Raw genomic sequence first — 22,962 nt, 5'->3', positions numbered from 1 at the left:
ATATCTAATTCTAAACATGGCTTCATCGGTGGATACTTAAATCCAGAGACTTGGCCATGAACAGATAACACAGATCCCACAGACCTGGGAAAATCTAAAAAAATGTATTGGGGGATTAAAAACCTTAAAATAATAGGTGTGCCTGTAGCATTAAGAGATGAATCCCCTCAGTGACCATTCCTAGGCCTTGTTTTCTGTCAGTGAAAAGTAGGGGAGGCAGCAGGGTCCCTTCCAGCTACTTAGCCTTTGAAGGAGGACTTATCAGAACAAGCAATCACTAAGCTACTTGCTTCCAACCACCTACATAGCTCCCAGGCCCGGCTGCTTCCTACTACTCAACATCAGCCACCATATGAAAGCCAACTGTATAGTGGTTACAGCTATTCAACTGACATTGGGCCAGTCAGATGCACTGTCAGTGTAACTTGTCTCACAGTGTTGTAATGAAGATAAAATAGAGGAGAAAAGAATGATATGAGCTGCACTGAGTTCCTGTTGTGGAGAAAGGGAGGGTATAAATGAAATAAATAAATAATAAACATAGCTAAAATGGGAAACCAGTTAAAAGGCCGGATAGTGAAAGAGAAATGGAAACAGGCAAATGAGAAGATATGGGGGTTGGCAGGAGAAGGAAAAAAAGAAACAGTAGGTAGAGGAGGGTACAAGGGAAAATGAGGCTGTAAAGGAGAGGGGATACACAAAAGATAAATTGGCAGACAGGTGGGAAGGACAGAAGGAAACAGGAAAAGGAAAGAGGCTATATGGACTTTTGTGAAAGGAAAAGAGGAAATAAGTAGAAGTTAATGCCCCCTGCTAGTCCTTGTGAACCCCCTGTTTGTATGCTAATAATATGTATTTTGAGAACAATCAGAAACAAACACTTACTGCTTGTGGTGAGGTTGCTCTCCCCGGGCTGTGGAAGAGGATCTGCATCTTGGATGACTTGTAATACTCCAACAGTCCGGACCGGAGGATCTAGCACTACAGAGCTTTCATTCACAGTTATATCACTAGCTCCAGTAATTTGATTGGTTGGTGGCCCTCCTATAGATGCTTCAAAATCTGGAGGCATTTCATCTATGCAATCTGCATTTGGCTAATGGAGACAGAAAAAGACACTAATGAGAATGAGAAGAAAAATTCTGAAATTTGGGACGAGGACAAAATGAATTGAAGGGTATATCCCCAGATCAGCCAAAGATAAATAGGAGGCTGGTTTCAGAGTCTTGCGAATGTCACAGTATGAAAGATGAAAGGAGGGGCATTCTGAGTGGGGAAAAGTGATAGTTACTTTGTTGAGTTGGATTTTCAGCTGTGACTTTAAAGTAGTGCAAACAGGATCTGAATGAATCTTAATAGAAAACACTAACGTGAACATAGGAATATTAATACATCAAGCTAAGTTAGGTCTGAGAACATCTTGACTGTTCCTGATTAACAGTATGATACAAACAGGTCTAGGCTTCTGTCTCTGGAATGCTCTTATACCTCAGTAAGTACAAGGCATTGATTTTTTAAAGATCAGGTCCTGTTCGCTTTTCTGTTTGTTGTGGAAATGGCCAGAAGTCCTGTTTTGTGTACCCATGTGAGTCTAGCAGAGGAGCTTGATGCCTTCTATAATTCCTTTCACCCTGACCTGAATGTTTTGGAGTCAGAAGCTGAATGGGAATGGCCCTGATTAGTATTTAAATGGGATATCACGAAGGAATTCCAGGGTTGCCATGCAGAGGAAGGCAATGTCAAGCCACCTCTGTTAAGTCTCTTGCCTTGAAAAACCTACAGTTGGCTGTGACTTGACAATCTTTCATTGTTTTTTTAGTGCCTTGGCTCCTTCTTGGAGAGAGATAACCTGGCTTCAGTCAGTTATCCATGTTTTAATAACATGCCGATAAGAGAAACAGAATGTCCAATATGTTGGGCTGCCTTTGACAACCATTTGGGATTTTCAGGGGGGGCATATAGTACATATTTTGAACTGGCACTCACTACTGTGAAGTATGACCTCCCTACTCTGTATTTAAAAAATCAATGGCTTCCACTTTATTTCCAGGCTCAATTGATTGTACTGATTTTAACCTCTAAAAACCTGAACGTCCTGGGGCCTCCATAACCCAATTGACTAACTTTTTACACATGAATTTGCCTTGTCAGTAAAGATAATCATCATAAAAATATAAAAAGAGCCTGCTGGACCAGTCCAATGACCTATCTGATCCAGCATCTTCTCTCTCACACTCAGTGGCCAACAAGTTCCTCTGGATGGCCAACAACAGGGCACAGAGGCTTCCCCTAATGTTGCCTCCTGGCTCTGGGATTTAGAGGCTTAGTGCCTCTGTCATGCCATAGCCACCATAGCCACCATAGCCACCCCTCAGCCACCATGGCCAGTAGCTACTGATAGACATATCCTCCATAAATCTAATCCAACTAAAACTGCTTATTCTTGTGGCCATCACTACATCCTGTCAGCAAATTCTGCATTTTAATCACTCTGTGTAAAGCAGTATTTCTTTTTGCCGTCTACATTTATCCTTCTTCAGAAGTGAGGGGGGGAACTGGGGTGGTACTTTCAATTAAATAATAGCTAATGTGGCTTCTTGTCTTAGACTTGATGAGTCTTGCATTCTACTATCTATTAGCTGCCATGATCATTTGTAGTTACACCATCAATAACATCACAGATTTTACTCATGACTATAATAAAGTCCTTACATTAAAAAAGAATTACATGGTTCATGTGGAAAATGCCCTTTCTCTTATAGCATTTGGGGAAATAATATCTTCAACAGGGAAGATGTATTCCCTAATGGAGATGCTTGTTTTGAAATTTCAAATAATTTGAAACTATTCTATGGCATGACATGCTTACCGGAATCCCTAGTGCTTTTAAGATGTTCATTTTACACATAGGGCAGGTACGATGATCTAGCAGCCATGGATCTACACAAGATTTGTGAAAGAGATGCCTGCAAGGGAAATAATGACATTTATTTTAAATCTGTCCCTACATGAAATCTTTTGTCCATTTCTGAAGCTGCACTTGTGATGGTTAGCTTAGAAAAAAACATCCAGATGTGTCTTGCTATAAGAGGACTAAAACATAAAGGAATATCTTTGTGGAAAGTCTTTTTTGCAAGAGAAAAAACTAATGAAAGAAACCTTTTGTTGAAAAATAGTGGCACAGAGTTCAGTACATTTGATCTGATGATGCCCAACTTGTGGTTTCAAATGTTAAACTAGAGGATTAACGTTTTATATGAAAAATACTGAGAAAGCCAGTTGCTACAACAAATGCATGCTTAGTAAACAAATAAATAAATAGGCATGACACTCAAAACTGTCTCATTAATTTTCAGAGAAATATGGAACCTTACATCCCAACCACATCTTACATGTGAAGCAGAACATGACCATTTAAAAAATATTGCCATTGTCTATAACTCATCCACGTCTGTCATTTGCAGTTCCTTTATCCAAATACTTAAATATGCACCCTGGATCTAACCTATGATGCTGAATACACAAATTGCAAACATACAGGTTTGCTGTGTAAGTTTTATTCAAGGTATAAGCTTTTGTGTGCTTGCACACTTCTTCAGATACTCTTCAGATGGGTTATATGGTTAAGGCCAGCCAGAAAATACCTATATCAAAATTCAGCTATGGGGATTCTGAATGTTAATAGCCAGAACTTTACATTAGACTTTATGCCCTTGAAGTAACTAACTCATCTTTTCAGTGAACAAAATAATTTTACTAAAGATATCAAAAAGTGCTGATCATTAAATTAAAAAGATCACAAATGTGCTCCTCACACGCATGGACACACACACAAGAATGCAGAAGGTGTGTAATATGTAAAATGAAAGCTCTCCAATTTTAGCTCAAGCACTGCAAGACTTAGCAGGTCAGTGGTTGTTTGTGATTGTCACATGAAAAAGCTTTAATTGACAACTGCAGTGAGTCTTGGCTTCAATAACACGGCTGAGTGACTCAAACTCAGTATCTGTCAAGATTGCATCATTATGTTCTTTGAAAAATTACAATAAATTAGATTAATAGGAAGAGTCCTTGGCCCACTGAAAAGAGTGGGAGTACAGCCTTTTAAGTCAATTAGATAGTCTGTTGTTTACTTTCAATAGAATCACATAACATTTCTACATCTTGTGCATAAAATTTCCAACAGTACCACCCTAAACTGTGTTGCACCCTTCCCAGTGCATTGAGATCAATGGCCTCAGATGCATGTAACTCTGCTCAGTATGGTGCTTATAAGCTAGTGGAGCGGTGAAGAAATTTAGCATTCTAACTTGGTAAAATGATATATATTCAGGGATTTACCATCAGCCTATTTTAGACTTCAGCTATTGAATCTGTTATATTTTAGCAAAGCAAGTCCATACACAGTACAGACAGTTATGACAGACATTTTAGGTGGCATGCTATTATGCTGTATTTAATAGATGAATATCAGCAGGTTTAGTGAGTTAGCTAGGGAAGTGCATTCAGATCTATCGGTATTTTCAGGGTATATTTTGGCTTCCCAAATTTATCCAGGTTTTCTTGGTAAAATCTCAGTAATTTGGGGTAGATCTAAAAACAGCAGAGAGGTGGGAGCAGGCTATTTCTGTCTCTGAGGTGCCTGTTGGGCAGGCTTAGGTAGTCCCTTTAGAGTTCAAAGAAGTCAACATGAGGATCAGCCCTTGGCTGTGGCTGGCTTCTCTTGCAGTCCAGTTTAAACTCACTAATCTGAAAATGGGGAGAAAGCCTAATATTTAAACCATTTAAACCTAACAGCTGAGTGGCAGATCCCTGAACATCTGTTCTGGAGCTTTGAGCTGGCCCATGTTTGGGTTGGGAGTCGGTTCGTGACCATCCCTAGTTAGCACAGAAAGGCAGTTTATCTTATGAAAATTCGCAGTTATCTATGAAATTCACAATTAACAGTGCAATCCTATGCAAAGCTGATTTCAGTGAGATAATACTAACTGTCCATAAGATTCAACTTTAAATTACTTATTTACTAATTACGGTTTTATCCCGACTGGTTCCAAGTAGCTCAGACTGACAATACTGATTTCTCCTCCTCCGTTTTATTCTCCGAATAATCCTGTGATCTAGGTTAGGCTGAGAGAGAGTGACTAGCCCATGGTCTCCCAGCTAGCTTCATGGAAGAGTTGGAAACTGAGTCTGGACCTCCTAAGATCCTAGCCCAACACTCTAACCACTACACCACACTGGCCATCTCGTTCCTAGTGTAGGATAGAATTAACAGAGATACTGTTAATGAAGTTCACTCGCTACCTAAGTATAAACGGCACCGGATTTCATTTCTATAACCCCCAACACAAACCATCGTAATAAATCTTAGCAGGCTCCTTTATTCTCACTAGTTTATAAATAAATATTTCTGGTCTGTAAGAAAACAATCAGTAAGTCAATTTGCTTATAAACATCAAGAGGTTATATATTTCTGAATAAACAGTTACAACAACTCACCGACAAGGCAAGATTCTGACAACATCGTTTGGTTTGTAACCTTCAATACAAACTGCACAGTTATCAAAATCAGATTCTGTTTCCTGTGGGGAAAAATTCAGTGGAATAAATCTTTATGGGAAAAAGCAAAAGATGCATGAGGGCAAGTGATGTAATATCACAAAATACCGCCACATTCTGAGGACTTGGTCTAGTTCACTGTAGGATCATGCATAGGTATAAAGGAAGCCCTGCTTTTTCCACAGCTCACCTCAGCATGGTGTTAAAGAAAACTCAATAGATCTGTGTGTGACTGACAAACAGATCTGCACGGCCACCCCCCTCCCAGTTCAGTCTTTTGTAGTAGGAAGTATTTGATACTAAAAAGTATTGATTTGTCTATAACATTTCCCCCATAGCACACTTTCTCTTTTTTTGTTTAAAGAAGAGAGATTTGTTGTTGTTTTTTACCTTGTCACCCTTTCTTATTGTCCTGACTTGCAACTTGCTGATTGCTTTCTTTGCAGCATCTCCAAGACGGCGCTGAAAATGCAAAACAACGCCCATCAGTAAATTTATTTATTTAGCTAATGTATACTCTAGCCTTTCTTTAAAGAAAATAACAATGCTTATGTTCGTACATAATTCTTCAGCAGTCACTTATAATCCAAGAATATTTTAAATGATGAAATGCTTCTTAAATGCAAACCACTGGATCCAGAGAAGTCACCATTATGAAGGATAGAACAGGCCTTGGGATGTTCAGTCACTGAATTATCACTTATTAGGTTGTAAAAAAGTTTATCAACAATCATCAGATGCATAGCAGTAGCTTGGATTCTCCCCCAATGTTGCACAGGTATAAGGGGAGTGATTTTACCAATTCCCCCACTCAGCTATTGCTAGGGATCCTTTGGGGGCTGCAGTGAGGAGGGATGAAGCAGGAAGTTGTGCTCTATAAGCAGAAATCCTTCAATTCATGGAATTTTTAGGTGGGAGCCAAGCCTGTATGTGTTTAATTTTTTTAAAAAATGAGAAAAAACGAAATATATACTATAGCTAACAGAAATAAATGTGTTCTATTGAGAGAAGATTTGAGCAGACAAAAAAAACATTTTGCATATGAAGATTTGATTTGCTCCTAATGGACAGAGGTATATATTCCTTTTCAAAATCAGCACACAGGAACAGAAGTGTGTTAATAAGAGTATAAATATGACATTTAATGGATGAACATGTGAAGAAGCAAAATAAGTAGGGACAATGAAGCTTTCTTATAAAGAACTGGCTGTAATAGCCATTTTTTAAAAGGAGCTATTTGAGTCCTAAGTTCTAGGTGGAGGGTACATGAAACAGGAATAATCGCAAGGCAAAGTGAGTTTGGAAGACCTTCTGAGAGCCCTTTGGATTAACTGAGCCAGCTGGACTGGGAGAAAGAACCCAGGAGAGAACTGCTGGGAAGTTTTTTGGGTTTTTTTTGCCATTCCTAAACTGCTACTGGAGCATTATTTAAGATTGCTTTCTGAGAAGACAGAGAGTGAGTGGGTGTTTGTAGCCTGCTGGAGAGAGTTTTTGTCTGGCTCTATTTGGGCCTTTGTCTGGTCCATTGTTCACCGAGCAAGGTCTTTTCACTTGGGCCTAACTGCAGGCCCAACCCTCACTTGTTGTTGCTGGGTAGTGAGAGATGTGGGTCTCTGAACTGTAAGGCTCCTCCTAGACGGAAGCAAGACTTTGGCATGAGCTGAAGAGTGCAAGTTAAAGGGCTCTTGGGCTGTGGATCTTAGCCTGGGCATCAGATCTGAGGACCCTGCATCACTGTAGATATTTTGAAACTTCTAACCAGTTACGAAGGTAAAAAGCCAGCACAAAACCGGAGCTCACCTGCAAAGCTACTCACCTGGTTTCTGTCCCTGGCATTTGCATATCGGAATCTCTGAATATAGTAGAAGACCAACCATGCCAGGGAAATGATCATCAGCACAATGAAGGAGATGGAGACAAATACAACTGAGGTACGGCTGACATACTTCTGCAGGTTACGAGTTCCAATGGTGATGTACATCATCACAGTAATATTCCGCTCTAGCAGGCTGACTATCTCTTTTCCCTTCGGCTCAGGGATCATTATTGCTACAACATCCTCGGCACCTGTCAAATCAGGGGGAGGAGAAGAGAACCCTTAAACACAAGGAGATCAGTCACTGTAGCTTGAAAAGAATACAGAATTTAACTGAAAAAGCAATAAAAATACCCAACATTGTTATGAGCCTCCGGGGAGGGCGGTATATAAATATAATAAATAAAAATAAATAATAATAATAATATATGAACATGGCTTTCCATTATGCGAGAAACTGATGGAGTCCAATGACCAGACCACCATTCCATCATCTAAGGAAGGGAGGATTAAACTAATGAGTAGTCTACATGGAACTGGCAGCTGGAAATTCAATGACTCAGTTTGGACAGTTGGGGATTTCCATCAGCCTTTCAACTGAGTGGATCCTATCTAGCATGAAGAAGGCAACACAAGAGAACCCCCCCATCTCCCCCCCCCTTTTGCAGGCTTCTGCACCTTCCCAGGGGCTGGAAGGTAAGGGGAAGTGGTTTATAGTGTGGGAGTGAAAATCACTCCCTACAATTTCCACTGGTGCAAATGACCTGACAGTGGAAAACATTCAACTTCTATTTCCAACTCTCTCCTTGTATCTCAGCTGCTTTCTCCTATGCAATCATAAGGCTAATCTGCTCCTTACAGAGGATTTTGTAGAATTCTTCTGTTACTTCCATCCACTTAATCAGGCACAGGGAAAGCCCTCTTTAAATTTTGTCTTCCAGGGTGAATTGCAACATAGGCCTGGTCAAAATTCTTCCATTATGTACCTCAGCTGTTGATTCACTTACTGCATAAGGCCAAGATAGACAAATGGAATAAAGATGCATGAGGGAGAAAACTTGTACAGGGTACTTAGGGACTGAAAGGAACTTATTTTCCTGTACTTTAAAGCAGGGGTAGTCAACCTGTGGTCCTCGAGATGTCCATGGACTACACTTCCGATGAGCCCCTACCAGCATTTGCTACCCCTGTTTTAAAGTACTATAGACATGAGGCAGAGGGTACAGACACTGCTTGCCTTTCAGCCTTTGCTCTATGAAAAACATGGCCTCAATGCCAAAAAGGGTAGGTGAACCATTTAATACAGAATCTTCATAGTTGCTTCTCCCCCTTATATTTAGGGATTGTTGCATCACAGCAAATACAGCAAAAGCTGTTTCTATGTGACAAGCATAGGAAGACAAATATATATGAATTAATCCTTTGGTCCAGTCATTCCAAGCCTGACAAATGAAGTACTATCATCATCATGTATCTAATTCTGAACCTGGCTCCCATATGTACAAAAAACACCCCCAGAGAATGAGGCCAGTTTAAATTGGGGGTATTCTTCTGCAAACCTGGTAGTCCCCTCAAGATCTGCAATAAAAGTGAATCTCCACAAAAAAGGGATCCCTGCCAAACAGAGGGATGAGGTTTGCACGTGTGTAGGCAACATATAGAAGCATTCTTTTCGTATGGCTATGGGGTGGGCACAGGAGCAAAAGTGTAAGCCACCCCTGCTATCTAAGCCAGGTGGGCAGGGCAGGGAGGAAGAGCAGGGGAGTTACCACATGAGCCAGGCAGGCAAAGTGGGAGTGTTGTGGACAGGTGAGAAAGAGGGGATACAGAAGCACACACTGTGTAAGCAGGCAGTCATCGGTAGCAGCTCTGAAGGCAAGCAGGCTGGCAGGCAAGTGGGCAGAGAGAAGGGAGTGATGGAGAGGATGGGACCTCCCCTTGAGTCTCTCCTCCCTGTTATATTTAATTCTCAGAATATCTAATTCTCAGTCTCAGATGCTGATAATTAAATCTGTATGCAACCCTATAGGTTTGGATGTCTGTTGGAGTTTGGTGGGAAACGTAATTTGTCCTTGAGAGAAAACTGTAAGAGTTTTCTGAGGATAAAAAGGAGAGAGAAGCTATCTAGGTACAGAGAGCAGAGTAACCTGAGAAGGATCCTCAAAAGGACTATTGAGATTTGCAGCAAAACCACAGTAGAGAGCCAGCCAAGCTGCAGCAAAGTTAGGCCCCTTTCAAAGAGTCTTTGTAATCAATTTTAGTAGCCATTTGCTAACGGATGTTTTTCATGGCTGTTTTAGCTACTGGTTTAACTACGGGTTGCTAATGGATTCTATTCACTTTTTCATAAGACCTCAGCATGGTACAAGCAGAACTGAGAACTGAACCAAGTAACCTCCAAAACACCTCAACAAACCTCACAATATATCTTCCTGCCAGCACATGCTCTTGGTCAATTTCACTTTAAACAGACTAGATTTGGCAGAAGGGATCTAGCAGTGCATTGGCCAATTTTGTGCTGGCTATGTGCCTGCTTCAGGCTATGTGCCTGCTACAGACACAATAGTAAAGTTGAGCCATTTTTGAGGTAAACTGCTTTCTTCCATTTCACCTCTTCTTTGTGCTATTTAGAATGTCTGCCATGTTTCCAATAATGCCACCAGCACCCCTTTTGCCCTATGGTCTCTCTTGCCGTTTTGAAAATCATTCTAAGTCGAGCACTACTTCTGTACTGTAGCAGGACCACCGAGATGCCTTGCTGCTATTTGGTCTAGTGCTACAGTGCTCAATTTAGACCAACAACAACAAAAACCTGCAATAAAGACTTTGTGGTAAAAAAAGGGTATTTGTGTGAGGGAGCAGCTTTGTCTGAAATGGTCAGAGTACTTCACAGATGACTGGTGTTGGTAAAGAAAAGAGACAATTCTACGAACTTGGGGGAGCCTCCTGCTTTTCAGGAATAACTGAAAATAAAAATGATGGAAATATAATTTTAAAAAAAAGAACTTACAACATAATGTCCTTAGAACATAGCTGCCTTTAACAAGGTTGCCTAGTAACTCTAGAGAACAATGCTACAGAGTGAAGGCAGAACGTCAGAGAAGACTACAGCAGGATAAGAGAGTGCATAGAGGGAAATGTCAAAAATATTTATATAGCCCAAAGCCTTTCCTAACCATGACTCTATCTCTTCCTTAGCCCTATGACTCTTTCTAAACAACCATGGGCTTTCCTAACCATTACTTTATCTCTTCCCTACCCCTATTGCTCCCTCTAAGCCCAACCACTCCACAACCTGAAGCATATCTAAGGTAACTCTAACCCTAAAATTATCCCTGATTGAAAAAGCCTGTACTACACCATTTTGAGAGAGAGTGCACTTACTGGCAAGAGAGAAAAAATGGGGGAAGAACTGAGATACACTCACACACAGCTCCAAAGTGGGAGGTAGCTGCAAGGAGCTAACAAAGAAAAAGGCTCTATAGGTCTGCCACTGCTTGTATCTCCAAGCCTCTTGCTGTGCCACTCAGTTGATGGGGTGTTTGGGCCTGAGTTTTTTCTCCTTCAGCCCAGTACTGTCAGGCAATCTGCAGCAGAATGGGCTTAGAGCACGGGACACCTTGTTCACTTGTTATCGAGCATGATTTCTGGCTGAAGCCTCTTGCTGCTAAGATTGCAGCATCTGAAAATTAGAGGGGAACAAGAGGGAGAGGATGAACAATAGGGAAGCAAGTAAATGAGGGGGGAACAGGATACCTTCTCTGCTACAAGTTCTCACAGGTTCTCCTCTTGTATTTAATTCAGGGTTTGGCCAAAATTGTGGATAAAAAGTAAAAGGCTATGTAGAGATAGGGGGCATTTTTCTATAGACTCCCCAGGTTTGGAAAAAGATACACGATTTTTTAAATGATGAGAGGGTGTTAAAATTTCCCTCAAATGAAGAATGCTAACCGAGATGTCACAAAAGCTGGTGATATCACAGTTGGCATTGTGGGGTTGCCTAGCAACTGAGACACTAGACCCTGGGCCTAGTCAACTCCCGCCTCACTGCACCTTTGAAGAAAGCAGCAGCAGTGAACAGTGAGGCAGAAAAAGTCTGGAGGAAGGATGGGGAAAATAAAAAATGCAGGGAAAAATGCAGAGAAAGACCTATTAAAACCTAAGAGAAAGATCTATTAAGAATGAGGCAGTTAAAGGGGGGGGGGGGAGGCTGATAAGTAGGTGATGTCATGATGTATCTATGACATCAGTGTTGCAGCCAATGTTCCATGAATGTTGAGATTTGGAGAATTCATGTCACTTCTAGGTGCATGACTGGAAATGAGGTCATGGTATTGCTGCATTCCCCCTTCATTTTGTTCCTGCTCAGCAGACAAAGTATGAACCTAACAGGCTTGTGGTGAGAACCTATGTCAATGTGTAGATCAGGTAATCCTTCACATACATGAGTTATAGAATCAAAGTTGGAAGGGATCTCCAGGATCATCTAGTCCAACTCCCTACACAATGCAGGAACTTACAACTACCTGCACAATTTCATGCCCAAGTGATTCCCCCTCCCCACAAAAAATCTGCAGAATCCAGCCTGGCCCAGAGGAAATTCACTTACCATCCCACAATGGCTATCAGCAATTCCCTAGGTATATAAAGAAGGGCCACAATAGACAAATACTGACACACCCCTTCCGGCCCATCTACTCACAATCTGTCTAAGTTCATAAAATCAGCATTTCAGTCAGATGACTAGCATCTGCTTAAAAACTTCCAAAGAAGGAGAACTCACCACCTCCCGAGGAAGCCTGCTCTGTCAGGAACTTTTTCCGGACGTTTAGCTGAAAATTCTTTTGAATTAAACCCATTGGCTCTGTCCTGACCCTCTGGGGCAACAGAAAACTGTGCTCCATCCTCTATATCAGTGGCCCCCAACCTTTTTAAGGCTGGGGACCGGCCTGCGGTGGTAGGGGGAGAGCGAGGCCCAGGCACTGTGCATGCATGGCAGCTCTGCGTAAACATGCATGTGCGGCAGCTCCGTGCATGCGTGTTTGCACCCGCCGGCATGCTGGCGGCCGCGCCTCCCTCTTCCCGAAGTGGCCAATTTGCTCAAGGTCCGGTGAGCTCGCTGCGGGGGGGGGGGAGCGGGAGGTGTGGCCGGCGGTGGCCCGGTGCTGAGGCTTTCGCAGCCTGGTACCAGGCTGCTGCCTGGGAGTTGACAACTCTATATAATAGCTCTTCAAGTACTTGAAGATGGTTTTTGTATCATCTCTTAGTTGTCTTCTCTTAAGGCTAAACAGACCAAGCTTCCTCAGTGTTTCCTCATACAGCTTGGTCTCCAAACCCCTCACCACCCTCATAGCCCTCCTCTGGGCATACTCGCTCTACATCTTTCTGCAGTTGTGGTGTCCCAAACTGAACACAATACTTCAAGTGAGGTCTTATTAGAGCAAAGCAGTAACATGACCTCACATGATGTGGACCCTATACTTATTTTAATATAGCTAAAAATCTTGGCCTTGTTAGCTACAGAGTTACACTGCTGACTCATGTTCAGTGCATGGTCTACTAAGACCCCCCATATTCTTTTCACATGTGCTACTGCCAAGACAAATCTCGCCCATCCTATAATGATGCATATGATTTCCTATCTAAATGAAGAATTTTACATTCTGATTCAGTCTTCTGGTGTGTTTGCTACCCCTCCCAGTTTAGTGTCATCTGAAAATTTATTAAGTATCCCCTCTATTCCTTCCAATGTTGTCAAGAATTTTAAAATGGTAAGAACTAGATCCTTTAGTTAAATCCACAGCACAAGAAAATGTCTGACAAATGAGCTCCTTTGCACACTTGAAAGCTTCTACTGCAATAAACAATATGCTAAACAGCTGTGTAATTTAGGTTTTAGGAAAGCTATTCACATTCATAGGGGGAATAGTCAGTATTCTTTCCCTAACATATAGGACCCACATCTGTAGAGTGAACCAAAACAAAAATCCTAATAAAATGGAGGCTAAACAATTACATACAGAGATTCTTTGCACAAGCAGGATACAGGGGATCGATTTACAGCTCATCAGTGCCCTATAACATTCATATCTAAATATTTACACTTAACATTATTTAAAACCAAACATTAGGTAGGTGCTACAGGAGTACAAATGCCCATTTGGGCTATATCTTCAGCATCAACAATATAGTTTCAGCCTACATTATTGCTTACACCTTTCTTTTCTATTTCTGGAAGACATTAATGCAGAGTTTGACATGGATTTTTAAGAAGCTGACAACACTGAATCATGAATCAAAGGTGTCAAGCTGCAATGAACCAGCATTCTTTGTTTTCCTTCCAGAAATATTTGATAATTCCATTTTTTATTTATTGCTTAACAAGAAAGTGCAACAGGCAGAATTTGCAAATGCTGAGGAGTACATCTCAACAAGTTAACAGGTTTCAATTATCAAAACATGGTATTTGTGCTAAGAGCACCTGGGAGATGTGGCAATGACCTTTCAGGCTCTTTTGTTCTATAGCAGTGTTTATTTTGGGATTATACTGGAATGTTGATGACTACACAATGAGAAATAATCCAGAAGCTCAGCATCATCCTAGTAGTCTCTCTGCCAGAGATCAAGATGCATCCCATTCTCACTCTTAGTTTTATAATCACAATGCCTGTAAGCAAAACACTTTCATTTGGTGGCTTGACAAACAGGCTCAATGAAGGCAATCCAGCAGTCATCATCTGTTCCCTTAAGAAAATTGTTCTTGCTTCAGCAGTGTAACCTGTGGGTTACTTTGACTACAGGTCACCTCTATCTACTACAACTACAGGATTTAACCACCATGTATCCCTCATGTTGTATGTAAACCGCCCTGAGCCATATGGAAGGGCGATACAGAAATCAAATAAATGAATGAATGAATGAATAAATAAATAAATAAATAAATAAGAAATTTCCTGATATAATCATGGAAGTAAAATTCCATTTAAACTAATGGAGCCAAGAAAAAAACAATTAACAAATTTCTGTGGTTCAAAAAACTATGTAAGTATCCAGGCTAATAATAAAATATTGGTGGAAGAATGGTGGTAGAAATGTTCTTTCCACCATCTCAATATCACAAATGCAACACTCAACAAAATCTGTAAAGATTTTTTTACTGCATAGTGTAGGACCAGAAGCATGTATCATTAATCCCCTGTCATTTCTTGGATGAGCCTTTGAAAGATGTGTGATATTCCTGATGTAATGCAGAGAGGAAGATTTAATTCTAGAGGCTGCCAAGTTTTTGACACAGTAAGATAGACATGATGTAACTAAATTATTTGAAGCCAATTTCAGCCTTCTCTTAATGACAGTTAAGAGTCAACAAAACTGGCCTGCAAATAACTCAGCAAAAGTTTTAGCCCACAAATATTTTTGATAACTTGCTTGCCTGTACCACTCTGTTGACATTTATTGTGCAAAAGGAGGAAAAGGGGCTCACATCTTCCTTGCAATTTACAAACATTTTCCTGGCTAGTTACCTGGCTATGAGCCATATTTTCCTAGCCAGTTCCATTTAGGCTTCTAAAGTAAAAACAAAGGCTCCCTTTCTTAAGATAGTTTGCTATCAAGTTTATCATTACTATTTTGTCTAAAGCAGGGGTCCCCAACCTGAGGCCCATGGGTCACATGCAGTCCCTGACCTCTTTCTGGGCAGCACTCCAAAAATCAATGTTTTTGCAGCAAAATAGTTTTAGAAAGTATGTTGAAGAGAACCTGTGTACTATGAAAGCCAGCTACTGTCCCAGCTCCCTCCCTCCCAGCGTGACCACTAACAGAGGCCACAGCTTTGTTAGCTTCAAGGCTGTGTGGTACATAACACTGAGGGGAGCAGGGAGAAAAGGAGGAGGCAGGGCCCTGCAAATGCAGCCATTATGGGTCAGCCTTGTTCTGGCTGTCATCTCTTTCGCTCTCCCCATCAGCTGACCTCCCTATCCAAGCCCAGCCTTCCCTTCCTGCCTGAGGGAACTCACCAACTTTCAAGGAGTGCGAGTATTAACAGGCAGCCTTGAAAAGGAGTAGGGGGACAGAAAGAAAATGGTTTAAGGCAGGAGTAGACGTGCAGGCTCCACCCCCTCTCAGGCACAGAAACCATGAGAGAATTCAGTCATGCTTGGGAGAAGGAGTAATGGAAGCAGATAGTTCCTTAGCCTGTGGCCAAGTTAATTAAGGCAGGAGGGGTCTAGGACAATGTTCAACTGTGTAGGGATGCCAAGAAGTTTCTTCTCATGTTGTCATAATCTTACCAAGGCCCAAAATAGTTTAGAACTCACAATGTCTATATAGACATTGTAGTAAACATAATTAAGGGAGGAAATATCCCATAAAAGAATTATATCTTATGTTTGATTAACAACAACAACAGTAATAATAACATTTCAATCTGTCAGACAGGTAACACCAACATTGATTAATTATCTGTTTGTCTTTTAGATTAAAATATAACAAAAATGTAGGTATTAACAGCTCCATCAGACACCATTAAAAGATTTTCCATATGTTGCCTCCTTGGCTTTCATAACACTATTTCTGGCAGCTTTGCTTGAACATTCTCTATAAACTGCTCATGGTGTCTTTCCTTCCCCTTTTCTAAATCCATGCACAGCTTTAATCAAACAGCCTTACTGAATTCCACTTAAGGCTTAAACACTGTGACTCCACATCATTTTGTAATGCCTGTCAGCAGTTTCCCTCAGACCTTAAGAGCTTACTACTGGGTAGGGAATAAAATCAGTAACAAACTACTCAAAACGGTTGCTCCAGGTTTGTAGAATTGCCATAAAAACAATCCCCATTCCCACACTTCCTCTTATCATCAGAGCTCCAACCAGAGATTCCATATTATTATGCTGCACCCATCGAATAACAACTCATGACAGCCACTGTGGACAGAGGATTTGTGGGAAAAGACCAACGCAATGTCCAGCTACTATGCCTGAAATAAGAACTCAATCTAGTCAACCCTGATTTCAGACTTGCACAACCTGAGTTCACCTATTTTAAAAAACTACTTTTTTCTCACCTTCTCATACTTTCTGTCCAAGGAAAGGTCACTAGCCAACAGGACATTTCAAACTGTAGCACACGTGAAACATTACTACGGCGTTTTAGGAGCTAATCAAATATGAAGGAAGTATAAAAGATCAAGGGGCAATGTTTGTATACAACACAGGTTATAGTCAACTGAACTTCTTGTGAGGGCCTAGACAATATAAAAAGTGACTAGGTTTACTAAAAGATGACATAAATTTTTAAATCTCCTTAACTCAAATTCAATCTTCCAAAAATACATATCGCTGTGATGGCAACCACAGGATTACTATTAGTTTCTGGTTTTGTTGGAATCTTTATAGATAGTTCAGAAATGTAAAAATGGGGAGTTTTGCTATTTTTATAAGTAGGCTAGAGGAGAACAAAGAGAGGTCTTGTTTGTAAAAGCAGAGAGTTACTAATTCTTTTCATGATATGAACATTAGGTCACAAGCAGAAAAAATATAAAAAGCACATTAAAAGCCCTTAGATCCTTAAAAGGACCCCCCCCCCTTTATCAGGCAAATATGCATTTTTGAAAGAACAGTCTTGCCAGGAATGAGACTCACAGTGAGACAAAATTCAACCTGGGCAGGGCAGCCATCATCTGGGCCAAGTAACAGGAATAGGATGGGCAAAAATACCACAATTATACTTGACCCAAATATGATAGCCTCCCCTCTTTGCTATAAAAGCTTTATTGATGATGTTTAAATTTGCAGAGCTTATCAAATGAGTACCCAGCTTGCTGGGGGGTAAAACGGTAATGACTGGGGAAAGGAATGGCAAACCACCCTGTATCGAGTCTGCCAAGAAAATGCTAGAGGGCATCACCCCAAGGGTCAGACATGACTCGGTGCTTGCACAGGGGATACCTTTACCTTTACCTTACCAAATGTTATTAATCCTCATGTTAAGCTTTACTCCGACTATTCTCAGTTCATCTTATGAAGTCAACAATTTTCTCTGCAGCATTCCTTCTTTCCCTGTCTTAACAGATTTTGTCTCTCATACACTGATCTGACATGTATTCCATGACAGGGCAGGACAAAAACTTGATAATTCCTACTTCCAGCACCATGCCCTTGCACAGCATGGATCACAGCTGCAGAGGGTGAAAATACAGCAATCTTCAGGAGGGGTCTTTCGGGGAAGCAGTGATTCTCTGGAGAAGAAATCAAATGATCCCTACCATGTAGCACTTTGTATTTCACCCGAGGAGAAAATTAGATATATGTATTTAGAAATGAGTTATGCCAGACTTCTAACTTTTTGCTGGTCATATAACTTCCAAGACAGACTAAGCATGTCTCTTTGGTAAACATGCACCCTGGGGTGTTTACATAGGCTGCGGAGCTACCACCATTGATTTGATGGCAATTTCATATTACCAAATATGAAACTTCTTCATTTGGAAGATGTTCCTGCCTGGTAAGCAGGAGCTGGGAGGGAGGGCAGAGGGCCTGGGTCTATGGGCTGGTGGGGGAAAAGCTGCTGCCAACACGCCCGCTGCCTCAAGCAGTTCCAGCTCCCTCCTACCCTGAAAAGGCCCAGCAAGGCCACTCCATGCCTTGGCTGCCCTGCCTGGGGATACAATGGTCTTTCCTGCTAATGGATATATAAAACCTGATGTCAGCAATCTTAAAAGTAGCTCAGGGATGGACAAGTTTTGAGATTGAAAGCAATGCTGCATTTGTTAATGGGTTGGTGGGCTAGACAAAGAGGTAGGCTTTGCATACTGGGGCACTCTTGGAATTCCTGGTAACCAGTGCCAGGAGACACACACGAATAAGCTGAAACCCCTCCCCCCATACCTCATGGCACAGACCTCTTTCCGTTTTCTCACACACATCCAGTTTCTCTTTCCCCATTATCCAGTCTTCCTTTTAAATTGTTCAAACAATCTCCATCTTGCTTTAATGCAGTTCCCAGTCCCTAAAAATATTTCTTCTATTTATGTGCAAAAGGTTTATGCATGGATATCTGTATTTATGTTAAACAGTATTCACATTAGTACTGTTTAGAAAATGCATGGAATGCCGTTTAGATAGTGCTAAACATTCAAATCCGCCAGCTATTCAGACATATGATAATGTATAAGAAAATGCCAACTCAGACCTCATTTATGTGTCCCTATAGTACTAAGACAGATTGCATCCATCAATAAACATACACCTCTGCCCTCAGTAGCAATGCTGGGTTCAAGAATGCTCACAGACTGAGAACCCACACTCTGGGGGGTCTGTAGACCTGTAGTCCACCACACTCTATAGGGGATTGTAGCCATCTAAAATGTGTCTGATGCCAAACACAGCAGAACCCACAGGATTAGGGCAATATTCATCTACCTCACAGCATCTCTGGCACAGAGACTCACATGATTTGGCCTCTCAGAGGCAACGCCATAGCTCAGCACCAGAGCTAGGTCTTAGAGCAGATTCAGATGTCAGAAAGGAACACAAAAGACAGAATCACTCTAAAAGATTGCATATTTTGACAGTTCACCCTTAGCAAAATTAAAAAGTACATTTCAGGAACAAAAAAGCTTCGGGGCATGAAGGAGCATTTAAAATCGCTGTTTGTACTTTTGCATCACATATTTTCATCATTTTCATTTTATTCTCATATAAGATCTCGTCAAAAGCTTAATATGGGCAGAAGTCCCTCCCCCTGGCCACTGCCTGAAGTCAGTCATTACCTAACACAGTCTGCATTTTGTGCTGGCATAATTACAGCAGTTTAATAATGGTAATATAATATACATGCTGCAGCAGCCTACCATAAACATTAAGAAGTAAAAGAAACAGGGTTCATTTCCAGTATCTATTGCCTTTTGTATAACAGAAACATTCCGAATATCTGTTTTCACACATAACCATTAGAAACTGTTCTTTAAACTGAGGCAACTGAGAAGACTACCAAATCCAAATAAGTATTTTTGGATATTTTAATTGTTATGAGAAAGAGCAAGGAGGTCAAGACAGAGGACAATCTTGTCTTCAGTAAATGCTTACTTGAACTCCTCTTGTTTCATGGCTTTGGGGGAGGCTAAGCACTCAAATCGGCAGCATGTTTATTCACAAAAACAGTCCTGAAGCCAGGAATGAGATTATTTTGGATGATCATTAACATGAGCTGGAGTCTACCACACATTTTCTAAAAGGCAAGCTTTGTCGAGAGTCCCACAGGAGGATCACACTTAATTATCTCCATGTTAGCGGCACAAAACTAAGCTTCAGGGCCACTGAGTGTTCAGTTAAGACTCAGAGCTGCTCTCATTGGGCATAACACCACCAACAAAAACACAGCTGTGCCAACCGTAGCCATCCACTTCCTGAACTAGAATATTGGACACAAAGCAAACATTCTGTGGTTGGCTTAAATGGCCAGGATGATGAACTGAACAACAGCTAATCTGGATTTCTGGACTCAGGCCAGCCTTCAGTCATACAGTGAAGATTCTTGTGCTGTGGCGGCAGCTCCTGCCAAAGCAACATTTTAAAAGAGCTGTACAACCAATGAAATCTCCAGAAGCTCTGCTGGACAAAAGGCTCACCTGGTCCTGCCTACTTTCTAAAAACACAGCAGGCTCCAAGGAAAGGTATTGGTAGGTGCCATGATATCCACAGCAGCACACTGTACACACTTCAGCACACTTCAGCAGTTCAGCATGTTAAAATTCCCTATGAATGTGGGCCGCTCAGTAATGCAGGTAGGGAAATTTGCTTGACCGCTATACCTAAGAAGCTAGTATGTAAGGGTGAAGAGGTCTAGTCTAGTCTTTTCCCTTCTGTGTTAATTTTCTGTATGCAAAAAGTATTTTTGAACATAAGCAAACATTCAGAGAAGAACAACTCTCACTGGATTAAGCACAGATTAGTGCTTCTGATGGCAAGATTGCCTCTACATTTTATTGCCTTTAAAGAAATAAAATGCTCAGCCTATGCCCATCCATTGCCTTTTATTGGCAAGAACTGTTTCCTAACTGCGGCTAGCAAGCCTTTCTTTAATTACTGCAGGGAACGGACAGCCTTAGATTCAAAGTACCACACAACAGGCCACTTTGACCAATTTTAATAACCATATGCCATGGTAAGATGAGTAAATTCTGGTCCTTCCCTTTTGGCTCAGGAAAATGATCTGGACAGAAGGGTCTGCATCCACCAATATAGTTCTGAAAGGAGTACCAATTTCCAGATATAATTGCAGTCTCTCAAGCCTCCCTCCTACTTGAAATTTTATTCTTCGGGGCGAGCATAAAAACAGCAGGGAGAAAAGTAGGGGTTGTAGTAGGAAAAGGGTATCGGCAGAAATTCTCACCATTTTCCAAAAGCATGCATATTATTAAATGTTCAAAATGTTGAAGCGAATACAAGCCAGGGTCTTTTCTAAAGAACAATATAATCAACTTCAGCAGTATCTTGCACAAAACAGCAAACCTGATACCATTTCTTACTAAATGAAAGAATTATATGAAAAAACACAAAAATAGAGCATAAAATCAAGATGACCTCAACTGGCTCCATTTATCACTACTTGTCTTGGGAAGAATTACCAATCTGGATTCTCAGACTTCGGGTTCCTGCATCCTTTGTTCAAGGCAATTCAATATAGTGCTAACCACAAGGCCTCTAAGCCTTTGCCTACACCATGTATCTTCTGGATAGTATCAGCTAGATGCCGCTATCCCACCTTGAAAACTTAACTTTTCAGGATTGTAGAGAATGTCTTTGAAGGTAGATCAACAATACTTTAAATCAGAACCAACAGCAAAAGCCGTGCAATCCATTTCATTAGGACCACTCACAGTAACGCAAAATAGTGGGCATGCTTTCAATTTTCAAATTTGCAAACTTGCAAACTGTTCTGTATTATTTTGGTTAGTTCTACCTCATAAGAGCCTCATATGGCTTTTGATTGGGGGTTTGCTTGGCACCAATTTGGCTAAAAATTAATGGCTTCAGGAGGACAAACCAATTTTAATCTCTCTAGAAAGTAAGACTAGTCTGAGAGATTCTGTCAGCACATGCAGAATACTCAGGAGCTAAATAATGTGTGAAAACATTAACCACTTGACTTAGACAATACTTTAAAAAGGAAAGGAAAAAAAGTACTAATCTCCAGGCAACTGAAAAACAAATGCATACATACAGGAATGATTCACTGTGCAAGGTTTGCTGTTGCCTTAAATGACGTATGGGCACTTTAAGTTCGAGGTTGCCCAGCCCAGGATCACCCAGTGTCACAAGGCTGAAAAGTGGTAATGCAACCATATTAACACTAGCCCAAATCATTGTTTGGTTTGCAAAACTATTATGCACTAACATGGCAACAGCAATTGGACTTCCTGTAAATAGGTTATCATTACCATCTGCTGTATTGTTCAAAGTTCAAGGAAGTTTAGTTGCTCTTCATGTTCAGAACAAAACAGGTGTATTTACCACAGTGTTGGCATCTTCCCGTTTTATAGCTTAACACACAAATCCATGGTCACCAGACATGATGTGCAATTAGAAACTTAGGTTGCAGTTTATAACTGTTATATTTCTAATTATCTACCATTTGGTGGTTAATTTGTAAACCATGGGCTGAAGGCAAGACTTGTGAAGACATCTTTGAAGTATACCACCATAATCATATTGAAAAGATCATAGGAAAAAATTACAAAGTTTATCATTACCACTTTAGCTTGTACAACTCCTATTTTTGCTTTTCAACAGGAAATTTAAATTTATAGAAATATTCGGTCAGATCTTAGAGCCTCCTTCCACTGAGATGGGAGTGTTTCTTCATAGGAACCTAGTCAAAAGGAATCTGGGGACCATTCCATTGTCTTTTAATGACTTCTCTTATGAGCTAATATCCAAAATGCCCTTATGAATCCATAAAATACAAATGTTTGATGGAAACAGTTTGTCTCCATATTTTACTTGCTGTCTGTCTTAAACAAAAAAACAAAATTGATCCTGAATGTAACACAGACCTTAACCCCTCCATGACTGAATGGGTCTAAAACATATTACCCATTGGGTTACCCAATACAAACAATATATAAAACCCGCCCCTAGCTCAATTGTATCTTATTTACAGAAAAGCAAATATCAATACAACCAGTGAAAGGCAAACCAATATTATGATCATCCAATCATTACACCTTCCTTATCTTGTTTATGAACTAGAATAACAGTATCTATAATAATATCATATAAATAAATCAGTGCATCTACATGTGTATCAGAGTAAACAACTGGCAGCTGTACAAATCCAAAGGAAACAATACAAAGAACGAAAGGATAATCTTCTAAAGAAACATATTTAAAGTAATAAGCACTTTCTAGTACAACTACAGGGAGCACAGTGGGCACCTGCTGTTTTTTGTCATAACTACTACTGGAAAATATATCTGTGCCTAATGCAGTCACACACTCACAGTGGCATAGCTTGGCAGATGGTTTTACCATAGCCTCATGGAAGCAGCTCAACAAAACCTTGTTTATGTGCAGGAACACTCCATG

At 40.7% G+C, this 22,962-nt stretch overlaps 1 protein-coding gene across 1 annotated transcript in view; it reads right to left on the bottom strand.

The window, feature by feature from the left end:
- The window catches only part of RNF150 (ring finger protein 150), a 94,577-nt gene that overhangs the window by 21,487 nt on the left and 50,128 nt on the right, over positions 1–22,962 (bottom strand). Inside the window, exons 2-6 of the mRNA XM_077300231.1 lie at positions 7,376–7,626; positions 5,950–6,021; positions 5,500–5,582; positions 2,870–2,966; positions 886–1,096 (exon numbers count right to left, since the gene is read on the bottom strand). Coding sequence (XP_077156346.1) covers positions 886–1,096; positions 2,870–2,966; positions 5,500–5,582; positions 5,950–6,021; positions 7,376–7,626 — 714 coding nt within the window. The remainder of the gene's footprint in view (positions 1–885; positions 1,097–2,869; positions 2,967–5,499; positions 5,583–5,949; positions 6,022–7,375; positions 7,627–22,962) is intronic.

The sequence above is a fragment of the Paroedura picta genome, chromosome 10 (assembly GCF_049243985.1).
Source record: "Paroedura picta isolate Pp20150507F chromosome 10, Ppicta_v3.0, whole genome shotgun sequence".
Lineage (NCBI taxonomy): Eukaryota > Metazoa > Chordata > Lepidosauria > Squamata > Gekkonidae > Paroedura > Paroedura picta.
The sequence above is the reverse complement of the archived record's forward strand: the minus strand, read 5'-3'. Positions and strand labels throughout refer to the sequence as shown.